This window comes from Micropterus dolomieu, linkage group LG03, assembly GCF_021292245.1.
Source record: "Micropterus dolomieu isolate WLL.071019.BEF.003 ecotype Adirondacks linkage group LG03, ASM2129224v1, whole genome shotgun sequence".
NCBI classification, from domain to species: Eukaryota; Metazoa; Chordata; class Actinopteri; order Centrarchiformes; family Centrarchidae; genus Micropterus; species Micropterus dolomieu.
The window spans coordinates 7,122,475-7,135,844 of NC_060152.1; the positions used below are offsets into that span (position 1 = coordinate 7,122,475).

At 38.2% G+C, this 13,370-nt stretch overlaps 1 protein-coding gene across 1 annotated transcript in view; it reads left to right on the forward strand.

Annotated features, from left to right (window-relative positions):
* The window catches only part of LOC123968020 (raftlin-like), a 97,980-nt gene extending 87,088 nt beyond the window's left edge, over window positions 1–10,892 (forward strand). Inside the window, exons 7-9 of the mRNA XM_046044487.1 lie at window positions 317–435; window positions 10,708–10,811; window positions 10,883–10,892. Coding sequence (XP_045900443.1) covers window positions 317–435; window positions 10,708–10,811; window positions 10,883–10,892 — 233 coding nt within the window. The remainder of the gene's footprint in view (window positions 1–316; window positions 436–10,707; window positions 10,812–10,882) is intronic.
* The last annotated feature ends 2,478 nt before the right edge of the window (window positions 10,893–13,370 follow it).

The following is a 13,370-nucleotide window of genomic DNA, read 5'->3' on the forward strand; positions in this document are numbered from 1 at the left end:
GGTCCTGAAAACCACTGATGTAGCGCATAATGTCTCCTCTTCTTTTTTAACATCCCAGAAGGGGAATACCTGCTCCTTTCTTTTACACTGTCTCCCTGCATAATGTATAAGTGCACATTGCTCATACAAATGGCCCACACCACTGGCTATGTAATAAAGGGTTGTGTGTGAATGTGGCTGAATGATATCATTCCATTTCCTCTGGCCTGGAGGGCCTAAAAGAGAAGCAGAGACAAGACAGACACGCTCCATCCAGTAAATACTCTTTTCACGGCTGGATCCCCCCCCCCCCCCCCCCCCCCCCTCTTTTCTGCAGATATGCTGCCTAAATCGGTGGAAAGTGTCTTCATCTTCCAGGAGGGGAGCGAGGGTGAGCCAAACGTAGCCACCCCGACATACGACGCCATCGTAGTGGAGCAGTGGACCGTCATTGATGTGAGTGGAGAAATTTTTCTTTTCCTCACAGTGTCACAGGTTTTGTGCTCTCTGCCACGGGTAGAGAGGAAACATTGTGGATTGTGTAAAAGGTTCCATCTTTGTTTTTTTTCAATAAATTCATGTTTCAGTGGCTTGTTTTTAAAAAAGGCGTAAAGAGGCACATTTAATGCTGGGCTAGGCAGTAATTAAAATATTGGTTTTATTTTATTTTATTAACCAAAATGATGATCATTGCCTAACCTTAAGCAAGTGTTTTAGTTGCCTAACTCTAACTATACCTTGATCAGCAGAAATTTCAAAAACAACATTGGACGTAAAATAAATTAAACTAACATTTTGTCACTAAACATGATTTGTAGAATCATCCAAAACTGATGTACTTGTCTGGCCATAGGGTTGAATTAACTAACAAAATTATTTGTTTACATTCAGCAATATATTTAATCCACATTAGGGCACAGATCCTCTTTAAGAGTCTGGTCCATTGGCATTGAAATCAGTTGTCACTCAGATATTGTGCCCTTCTGCCCCCTCCTTGCTCTACAGCCAACCTTTCTCCCCCAACAACCCTAAAGGCAAATCTGGCAAATCTCAATTTATGGGACATGTGTCGCGGCCGCTTGTCTTATCAGGAGCAAACAAGCCCTTATCTGCCCCCCGATTAGTGTCTCTCCTCAGCACAAGTTCCAAGTTGAAAATTGATTTCTGTCCAGAGTTGAAGGGTTTGCGGCCATTTCATTGCCTTTCATCTGTATGTGTGTGTGTGTGTGTGTCTGTCTGTCTGTCTGTCTACATGTTTGTGCATTCAGCTGTATGTGCATGTATTTGTGGATGAGTTTGGTTTTGTGTGTCTGTATGTGTTTGTCGATGCTATCTCTGTAATTGAATTTAGACTTTTTGCGGCCCATGGCTGTCCAAGTGTGAAAGGAGACTTTTGTCCCCCAAATGCAGCTCTCTGATTGTCCAGCCCAGTGCTGATGGCCACATGTGCCAATAAAGACTCCTGCAGTCGTCTGGTGGCAGCTGTAGAACCTCCCCTCCTCTGAGAAGAATGGTAATACTGTTACAGCTTAATGGATTTCAAGGGTTCCTCAGAAATGTTAACAGTGAACGACGGCAAACCGACACCCAGTGTTCCAAGAAATCCAATCAACTCTTCCACTGGGACTTTATCAAAAACTGTTTCGCACAAGCAATCGGCACCATGCCAAATCAGATTGACAACCCATTCTTTCACAAAGAGCGATCAGGGCCTCACATCATCCCTATTCATTTGATAACGGCCTTAAATTGATATGCAGAGTATCCTCAGAGCTGATTATTGTTTCAGTGCCGGGATAATTACAATGAAAAATAAGGCAGAATATTGATTGGTTTTTTATCTTCTTCTTCCTCTTTATAAACGTCATCTTTTTTTGTTTCTAATTCTTTACAGTTTATTTATCCAAAAGTCTAACAGGTGGTTGGATGTATGAATCTAAGAGAGGCTGTTTCACAATCATTTATTGTGTCGTCAAGTGGGAGTGTATCATCTCAGGGACAGTGTCTGTTCATCACCAAATGGGTGTAATTGTTCCATTTATAAATGAGTTACAACCTTTTTATATACAGGCTATGGTTACAAATAATCAGAGGCTGTGCATGCGAAAAGTGCAGAATTTCTAATGCCATCAGATCTACAGGTGTTCGCGAATCAAATCAATTTGATGGGGGGGGGGGTTGGCATCAGTTGTAATCAGTCAGTTTTAAGATTCACAGATCTAAATTAATTCATTCATGTGCCGAACACCTCTAACTTGACTCAATTTCTTTTGCCATACATTACTTTTGATGAGTAACATGAAATGAGTAAGTGATTAAATTAGTGATTACATTACAGCTCCGGTGAACAAAGACCTTTAGTTTATAGCCTACTTTATTTCTGTCATTCTAAACAGTTTGACAAGTTTTACAATGATAAACTTTGGATAAAAATACAAAAACCCATGGCTGACCTTGTATGTAAGATGTGATAATGACAAGTACATTCATCTTATTAGGTATTAATTTAGCGTATTAACAAAGAATACACTAAATAAATTGTGTTTAATTTAATTATTTTAGTTGTACTGTGATAAGACAGATAATTCAAAAAAATATATTGAAATACAATGATAAAAAGCCCACTAATGTGCATTTTATTGCATGTGAGACAAAACTCACAGGTCAAAAAATTCTGACTTAAAAATATTCCTAGAAAGAAATTAAAGAAGAAAACAAGAATCAAAAATAAATGTCAGACTGACAAACTAAAATGCAAGTGCTGTGGAAATTGTTTTTACTAAAAGACAGCACAAAAACAACAAAAAGGATTAAATGACAACCAAGAGAAATACATATACATACAGTGTTTAGGTTGTACAAGCCTGCATATGTTCTGCATAAAAAATGCCATCAGTGCGAAAGAGATGGTATAGACATTTGTTTTAGCTTTATCACGAAAAGCAAAACAACACAGATTTTGGACAGATGTTCTAAGTACATCTGAAGATGCAGCAGTTGCCTGAACATGTTTTTTCCTGAGCAAAATTGCCTGAATAGGAACCATATGGATGGTTGTGAAGTGCTCCAAATGAATAAGTCATCAAGGGTCTGCTATGAAACTCCAATTAGGTCCAGCATCGCATTTATTATGTCCTGTGGGGAAATCAATACAGGAGCTGCTTTGGAACTATTGTACTGAAAGCCTTCTTTCCCATCACAGGAGCAGTAACCAAACAAAACATGTTCTACTTCAATCCTTAGCTAGGGTTGGTCTGTTTGCTCGAGCTGCTGCAGGAGAATTTATTTATCAAGGGGGACAAAGTACATTAGCAGGCGTGTGTTGTGTTTCAGTCTTTCTGTATCCACATTAAATAGTGAAGGAGCACCAGAGTCACAAAAACATCCATGCATGTGTGTTTTATTAAAAGATAAACTGATACTCACCTTAGCACAGCTGACCTCTATGAGGAGTCTCATGTTTCTTGGAAGCTTTTCATCCTCTCTTTTATATCTTCCTAAAATGTTGTTTACAGCACCATTATCCACTTCAGGTCTGCCAGACCCAGCAGTAGGTCCATTATGACAAGCTGTTTTTTTAACAAGCTGTTTTCACAAGATATACTAACATTTTATAAATATATCGAACATGTTACGCTAAAGGGGAAATGTGTATTTTCATCTGATCTGATGGTGCAGCCTTAATAACATCCCATCTCTGGTTTGAATATTTCATTTGAATGAAAAGTTGTATAAAGCCTTTTGTGTCTCAAGAGGGAGCTGTGTGAAGTCTGAGAAAGTACCTCAAGTGATGTCTAGAGTCAGCGTTGACTGGGGCTGAAGACAAGTTTGAAAATGAAATAATCTGGGGCTGTGGAGGCTCCATTAGCTGCTACTAGCATAACACGCTGAAATGTCGAACAGAGTTGCACTATGGATAATGTTGCCAGAACTTGACATGGAAGGAAGAATGTATAATAAAAAAAGACGATGTCTCCGGTTCTTCTGGATCAAGTTTGATCCTTGTTTTATTTTCCATTATGGGCCTGACAGTGTTATAGGAGTGCAGTGCTAAACCTATGGTATACATAGACTTTTAAATGGACACTCGTGACTATTGCACTTTTAAAAAAATACTTGGAAGACTTGATAGACAGATTATATGGGTCAATCTTCAAAATACTGAAATCTTTACTTTTCATGATAGAACTTTGTCTTGTCTAGATCTTTATTGCCTCATAAACACCCATGTTTTTTAAACTCCATACCCACAGTTTGTAATGCAAGTGTTCTATTGAAAATGTGTAGTTTCAAGCCCAAACTGAGATGCCTCAGAAGTTTTCTCAGATTTGACAAAGCTCCTCCAGGGCTACAACAATTTTTACAGGCTGTGTCTCAACAACTGGCAAATTGACTTTGACATATAATATTGGTGAAGTGAACCTTTAAGAGGAAAATCAGGGATAAAGAGGTCAGAGCAATAAACAGCTTCTGTATTCGACCATGGCTCTGTAAAGGGTCATTCTTAAAGGGTCAAGAGGTATCCATGCACATAAGCTTTGTTTTCTCTGTATCCCCAAACCGCAGCACATAAACCTGAATCCTACATGATCCTACAAGGCCACATACCACTGGAGGTAAATTACTGACCCTTTAAAATATTCCTTACCAGAGCAATAATACTGGCATCGGCATTTGTTACTCTAATTAGATACAGCAGAGATGCAGCTAGGCTCTATTACCTTACCTATAATCACAGTAAAAGATATTAAAAAAAATCCACATAAACATGATTACTTATGTGTAGTGGTAACCAGTGCTATATACATAACTTAGAAAATGGAAAGAGCAAAAAACAAGACGTATTGCAAAGTAGCTCCCTGGTTACAACAAGAAAAGCATTGTTTATATGCAATATTAGCGTAGCTAGAACATAAAAAGTAACTGTTGTTTTATGAGTTTGGTGTTCGCAAAATGATTTAAAGCTAAAAAAAACTGTTTTCTCTTTGACTTCAGATGGATAGCAGAAGATCTAGAAGGAGCTGTTTATGCCTAATTTTCTAAAGAATTACAGCTTTTTGGTCATATAATGTCTAATGCATTTTGCTATTAAATGTTCTCTCATCCACTTCAAGCACTGCAGTTTCATAATGTTGTAGGTTTGCTCACTCCTTGATCTTGACAACGCATAACCCCAAAGAGAAACCACAAAAACTGCTACGAGAGTTTAGAGAAGGTGTCTACTCCTGCAGAAAGACACCCTAAAAGCTAATATCAATGGGGTTTAAATTTAAGAAATGGCAGTCCAAAGTCAAAGCAAGTGAAAGGAGCTTAACAGTGCTGACACTGTTGTCACTCATTCCCAGAATGTACTTGCATCCCGGACTTTGAAGAGCAGCACTTCACAGTTTCCCAAAATTAAAGAAAAAGTGGGATTGAGGCCCAACATCACAGCGTTAGTATGGCAGGAAGGAATCTTTGAAGAACTCGTTTAAAGGCATAGAATAGGAAACCTCAGTCACATGATCACATGAACATATTGCGTGCAAGTACCTACCTCTGGGTTCACTAGAATCACTTCAGTGGTAGATGCCTTGAACACAGGATGCAGATTTTTTCCTAACATCAAATGTAGAGCATTATTTACAATGTACAGTTTATGATTTCTTAGGAGGTCTATGTGTGCATACTGTGCCCTGCATTTTGTGCAGAGAGCTGATCGTTAATGTGTATCGCCTGTCCATGATATCTCTATCCTCTCTGACTTAGGTGAGAGAATAGGTGACCTAGATTGAAGGAGAGTAATTTGCACCGTCCCTGCAAGTGAGAGATCGAGCCCGCTCTGTCAGGCAACGTGACGATGTTGCTGATAGATTGGGGATGGAGAGAGAGGTTTTGGTTTTATAGTGTCTAGTTGTTTATCAGGTGAAATAAGCTATTAGAAACAGAATAGAGGCTTAGCAGTTATCATGAATGTTCTAGCATCTGTGGTGTAAAGTAGCATACATTTACTGAAGTACTGTAGTACAATTTAGAGGTAATTTCCATTTTATGCTACTTTGTACTTGTACTCCAGTACTTTTCAGAGGGAAATGTATTATACAATTAATTATTAGAAATTAAACCAGTGGTTTAAGTAACCTTTTTGGCATACAAAAATCAATGTCCAGTTCGGCCCCTTGTTACATTTTATGTCTAGCAGTTGTTAGATGTTCTTCTTATATGGTTTCTTTTAAATAACAGTTTGAGGCCCAAACTGCTCAGATCTAATACTTTATTACAAAAATCACATGATTATGGAAAGTTAAAAAAAAAAGAAATACAAATTTGTACAAGAACTTTCCAAAAAAGGATAAATGTATTTATCTTGTGATCCTTTTGAAGGGGGCAACCCCTAGGTTGGGAACTACTAGACTATAAAGAACTAGCTCCACCTCAACAGTAAAATGCTGCTATTGCATCAGTAACAATCATAATGTGATACATAAAAATATATCCGTCATAGGGCCATTTTTCTGCAGGAGTACTTTTACTTTGGATAATTGAGTACTTTTTGCCTATATTACTTACATACTAACATATGACATTAAATGCAGGACTTTCAGTAGTAGTGGAGTTTATTTATTGCTGTACTGATACTTTTACTTAAGTAAAGCATCTGAGGAGCTCTTCCACCGCTGCCATCCCCAGAAAATTTCTTAAGCTAAATGAACACCAGAGAAGAACCAGTGTGGTTGGAATGATAAGCAAAAGTGTCTAAGGATAGGTTAACATGACATAGAAACTGACTTGTCTTTATCTATTGCTTCTCTCTCCTCCAAAGTAAGTTGTGGTTGAAAGAGTCGACTCAGTTAACCTAAAAAAAACCATCTGGTTTTTAGCTAACTAGCCAGCAGGCTAATTTAACAAAGCATTAAACAGAGATGCAGGGAGGAAGTCTGGGCCTCGCCTGTCAGAATTTGGCTCTGGGCCTTGTCGTTTTTTTTCTTTTTTTAAAATAAAATAATTAGGGCTGCTGCTTTTAAGTTGATGAATTGTCTGATGATCTGTCTCAGAACCCCCATTTGAATCATCAGTTTCAATCATCACATATTCATATTTTCAATCTCCCTGCAAAAGTACATGATAAAAGCTTTTACTGACAGCACAGGAAGAACAGTAACAACTCCATGCACTGGCTTATCCTTTGTTATCCAAACTACTTCATCATATGTTACCAGGCTACATAGTTTTGTTGTCACTCAAAAGTAAGCTAATGCCTCATTAAAGCCTCAATTTTGAATGCACTTTGGACGTTAAGGATGTTTTAGAACATCCATGCTAGTTTGTCAGCTCCCCAACTTTTTAGACAAAAAGTTAGACAACTAAGGCCCTATAACAAAGCTGAACCAGTATTAGTAGAAGCATTAGTCCATGTGTTCAAACATGGGGCATTGATAACTTTTGCCCGATAAGCTATTATCACAGATCCGATCAGTAACAGTGAGGTAAATATGTAAAAAATAGCACAAATATTTATTTTAAATGAGCCAATCACATCTAAAATTAGTGCATTTGCTTCAATACATAGTGGATGCTGAATTTTCTGTTGCTGTGACAACGCTTCAGGGCAAGTGAGCCTATCAGAAACAGCATCTGAATGCCCTTTTTCAAAGGTATTTGCTTCATCATTACTACAGTTTGTCTGCAAACCTGTTGACCTGAGTAGTCGGCAAAATTACAGCTATATTCAGAGCTGGTGAAAAACAGAATTACGGTTTGTTATGTCTTCCTTGCCGAGTCAGTGGAAAGGGTTAAAAGAAAAACAATATACTGGTGTTTTTGTTGAGCGGAGTCTCAGAGTGCACTTTGAACTACAAGCTGACCTGCAGCTGCACCCTTCTCTGCCACAGGCCTGAATACAAACTTTGTCTGAGGTATATGTTTCCACTGGAACACATACCTTCACTGAAACTCACAGAGAGCAGGGTTTAGCATGAAAATCTTTAACATTAGATCTGGGTTATTGCCTCTGTACTTGTTTTAGCTATGACAGTGAAAGGCTACGTTCAGACTGCAGGCCTTAATGCTCAATTCCGATTTTTTTTCCCAGATTTTTTTGTTTGACAATTCACATTGTTGTTTAAATGTGGCCCAAATCAGACTCCAATGTGTACTTTGTCAGTCTGAACGTAGCCTACGCCCAACACTTTGGCTACATTCAGACTGCAGGCCAAAGTGACCCAAATCCGCTCCTTGCTCATCTTACCTTGTGGTCCTTCTTTATAGTCACTCAGATAACATCAAAGACAAAGATGGCGGTGTGATTACTTTGTTTTTTAGACTCACAGGTGGGTGCTGGAATGCTGAAGCAGTAAGGTGGCCTTGCATGATAAGTCAGGGAGAGAGGGGAGCCAGACTCTGAGGACTGTTATTAACTCTCACCTACTGCAAAGAACAGCAAGCCATTACAGAAGAATTATTTCTCAATTTACTTTGCAGGCAAGCTTTGAAAGAGAGCCTGTTTCTGGGAGTGGTTCCAACATGAATCCCCTAAAAATGTAGATGCGCCACTCCCTCTGAGAACTTAGAATACAAGTCACTGCTCCAGATTATTTACACAAGCAAACGATTAGCTCATTGCAACCTACAACTTGATTTGTGACTGCTTTAGGTCTGTTTGTGCATGTTCTATCAACTGGGTCAATAAGAATCTGCGAAAGAAAAATGAGGCGTATGGTGGAGTGGATTTAAGTGTTAGGACATAAAGTCTGTCTCATGGCAGAAAATGGGGACTGCATGCTAATCAGCCTCTATCTTTCTCAGAAATGCCCTCACTCTTTATTCTCTCTGTATGACTGCCCACTGGACCCTGCTGCAGAATTAGTAGAGGTTGTAGTCGTAGAAGGAAAGTACTGTAATCATAGTAGTAGAAGCAATAGAAGTAGTAGTTATAGCTTTAGGGATAGCAGAAGATGCAGTTGTACAACTTGCACTACTTGTAGTGAGTTAATTGTAATTATAATGGTAGTTGATGTAGTAGTAGTTTATCGTAATACTACTACTACTAGTATTTAGATGTAGTGCAGTAAAAAAAATAGAAATAACAGTAAAAGCTGTAGTAGTAGTAGTTGTAATAATAGTGGCAGTTTTAATCAAGTCAAGTAGATTTAGTTTCATGTACTTTAGATTAACACAACAAATGTCAACCATAGTACCAAGTCAAATAAACACTTTCATAGTCACACTGGTAGTGGTCATAGAGGTACTAATTGTACTTTCTACTTTTGTGTTATTATTATTGTTGTTGTTATGCAGTGCTTCAATAGTAATTGTAGCAGTGTAGGAGTCCTTTTAGTAAAAGTTGTTCTCATAGTTGGTGTTCTAGAATTACTAGTATTATGTAAGAATATAATATGGTACTTAATAGTATTATACTAGTGGTAGTAGGTTATCCCACAATAATTTACCTCCCTCCTCCAAAATGTGTCAGTATGTTACATTATATCACATGAGCACGAAAACCTTACCCTGTGCAGCTTTAATTAGACTTTCACACTGCACAGCACAGTAAAGGCTAATGTAGCGTGTGTAGGTGTGATGTATTCTAAGGTCTCTGTTCTTGTACAGATGATCAGTGCACTATGAACAGAATCTGCTAAGTTCTGAGGTTTACTTGGTTAATGTTCACTGCCTTCTTGACTCATTTCAGTATTCATACTGAACGTGTGGAACGGTCTTGAATTCATGCTAAAAAGGTAATGGCCCCGAATGCTGACGCTTGTATTTTAATTCAATTCAATTCAGTTTTATTTACATAGCACAAATTCATAACAAAAGTTGCACTTTTCACATATTTACTCTTGTCTTTCTCAAGATTTTTTATTTTGTAACTTATATAGTCTATACCTATAGGTATCCTTTTTGGAGAAAATCAAGCAGTTCCTTGAGGCCTCTTAATAACTGGCAAACAGTCTGGGTGCAAATCGTGCAAATGCATATGTTGTTGTAGGTAATCTGACTGACACGCGTTGCGGTTTTTCATTTTCGGCAGGTGCCAAAACTCAAGAATGGCAAACCACACACACACTTCCTCTCCGAACAGGGTGTGTGCCTGTGTGCGTTCTGAAACTACATTGAGTAATCTGTGTCTATGTCAGTTTCAATTACTGACAGGCTCTTTTTCCCCCAAGTCAAAATAACCATTTAAATTATTGTGTTTTGTCAGTTCTTGATTTAAATCTGTCATTGAGGCAATGCAACTATGGCTCATTTGATTGTATTTTAATAGCACAAACATCAATGAAATATTTCCCACAAAGGGAGCCATTTCACATGAGCCGTCTATTTTCTCAAGGACTTACTGTGCAGACACATATTTGTCATGAATAGAGATGGTTGCAATGTTGGCTCATGGCAACAAGAGAGTATCTCTAGCAGCAAAAAAATGTCCCAGTTTTTATTCTTTCCTGTGTACATTTCTTCTTAGACAGCAGACATATATTGTATTTAAGCCATCATATCTAAGAGGGAAGGCATTTTCAACCGAGATTTGAGTTTCTAAGTGATGCTGACAGCATTTGATTGCATCTCATGCCTTGATGCTTCACAGCTGTAATCAGAGTAGCGAATGCAATCTGCTACATAATATGCATACTGTTTTTGTGCTGTGTGTGTGGTGTTTAAAGGGAGAAGGATGGGGATCATGTTCAGGTTTAGGGTTTTTTGGGTTGATTGTAGGTTGAAATGGACATCTTGTTTTCTCCACAGGGTTTGCAGGTGAAGGCAGATTATGTCCCTCTGCTACAGTCACTGGCCACATATGGATGGAGGCTCACCTGTGTGCTGCCAACTCCTGTAATCAAGACTAACAGGTAATGACCCTCATCTGACTACTGAAGGCACATTAAGTGTTTTTATGACCTCTGTTGACCTCTGTTGGCAGCCAGCAGTAATTGCAACAACAGCAACTCCAAGCCTTGGTGTTACTTTTTACCAATTAACAAGTCCTAAAAGTAGTAAGTAATAATGTATAATAAATATAAGTCCTATGAAAAGTAATAGTACTAATATTTCAGAATGGATCTTTTTAGAATGTAAGATTCTTATATATTTTGTATTAATGGAAAAGTATCATCAAATGATCATAAGCTGCATTAAGATGTAAGCAGCATTTTAATGTTGCAGCTGGTCAAGGTGGAACTGATTGTAAGTTTTGTATGACAACTTTGCATCTTACTGTAAGTATGATACTTCAGTAAATGTACTTTATTTTGATCCAGCACTGCTCCTGAATCATTTTAAATCCCACTGGATTATCCCAAGAATGCATAATCACCAAGCTTGAAACAATATTCTTTTTCTTAGTTTGTGAATACAAAAAGTTGACATTTGGGAGATACACGATTTTCACAAGATAATTATGAAGTAGCTTTTTTTCACTAACCTGAAATAACTGCTCTGTGTTACTGCAGAATACACATACATAATGTAGATTTATTTTTTTTGTTCTGCTAAAAGTTTTGTGAATACAAATTAAAATGGAAAATGTCACTAAGGCCATCTTCTAGTTTTATGCTGGGTATGAAACTCTTGAGTGCACTCAAGTCCTATAAAGTGTTTCTTGTTCTCTTCTTATTGTACAACTTAAAATCCAAAAATATTCTAAACATGCATCAGGCACTACCGACTGTATATGCTACACCATCAAGTTATTGTTCAAAGAAATATGACAGCTTTTATAAAATATTGACCTAAATCTGTTCCAATTTAGGCTGAGCTTTGATCCATGCAGCAGCTCTGACTGTTGGTGGAAAATCTCTTCACAGAAATGTAACGGCTCCTCAGCTAAGCCTGTGCTGACTCATCACTCATGGTTGCTATATGAGTGTACATCCGCTTATGGTCAAAGGTCTTGCATGTTCAGCCAGAAGAGCTTCACTTAAAAACAGAAGTTGTTCTTCAACATGCTGATAATGTAGTATACCAGTCAAATGTTTCACTCCAGTATGGTTGAGTAAGGCTGTCTTTAAACCAGTCTTAGAAACCGCTCATACTGTGGGTGACCCTCACTGTCTAACTGAGCAGTTTTTAAATGCAGTCAGACATGTTGCACACTAATAATGATATGATAATTTTTGGGCCACCATGTGTCGCCAGAAAAGCTTTAAAGCGTATTCTCTTTTACAAGTCTCTGAAACTTTACTGCACGATGGAACACCATTCATCCAAAGGATATTCCCTCATATGGTGTTTTGTTGATGGTGGAGAGCACGTCAGTCCAAAATTACCCATAGGTGTTCAGTTGGGTTGAGATCTTGTGACTGCGAAGGCCATAGCATATGACTCACATCATTTTCATACTCGTCAAGCCATTCAGTGACACCTCAGATGGGGACATTGTCATCTTGGAAGGGACCATATTACGGTTTTCCTCCTTTATCTCTGTAGACCAGTGCCTATGGTTTTTGCTGAACTCTGAAATGTGCATTCACCTTCATCACAAGTGGTTTATGCATTGTAACACTACTAATAATATCCCTCTCTATGTAATTGTCGACGGACTGTTCTTGCTGACAAAGACCGATCACATCCTGCACTGACATTCTCAGTCACCCGAAGAAGAGTTGCTGTTCTATTTACTGATGTCTTTCACATTGATCTAAATGTCACTTTAGTCACTCTTCCTCTTAAAAGACTAGGCAGTTGAGCAGGACACTGAAGCTCCTGCAATCCATGCCCCAAGTCACTTAGATCTTTTCCTCTTGTCATCTTGATAAAAAATCAGAATCAACTGCATCTGCTCAGCATTTTTATACATCCCACAGAACATGATTGGATATCAATTGCTTAATTGTACCATGCAGTCCACCTGTGTGGAAGCATTTGCATTTGTTATGTTTCTCCTCTCATTTATTCAGGGTTTTTTTTATTTGTTAACCATTTGTATATTACCCATAAAATATATACAGTGGGGGAAATAAGTATTTGACCCCTTGCTGATTTTGCAGGTTTGCCCACTTACAAAGAATGCAACGATCTATAATTTTAATCATATGTACATTCTAACAGTGAAAGACAGAAACCCAAAGAAAATTCCAGAAAATCACATCATATGAATTTATTAAAATTGATAACCATCTGATGAGGAAAAACAAGTATTTGACCCCCTGGACAAACAGCATGTTAATATTTTGTAGAAAAGCCATTATTGGCCAGCACAGATGTCAAACGGTTTTTATAGTTGGTGACAAGGTTTGTGCACATTTCGGCAGGGATGTTGGCCCACTCCTCCCTGCAGACAGCCTCCAAATCATTCAGGTTCCGAGGTTGTCGCCTGGCAACTCGAATTTTAAGCTCCCTCCAAAGATTTTCAATTGGATTCAGGTCTGGAGACTGGCTAGGCCACTCCAGAACCTTGATGTGCTTCTTCT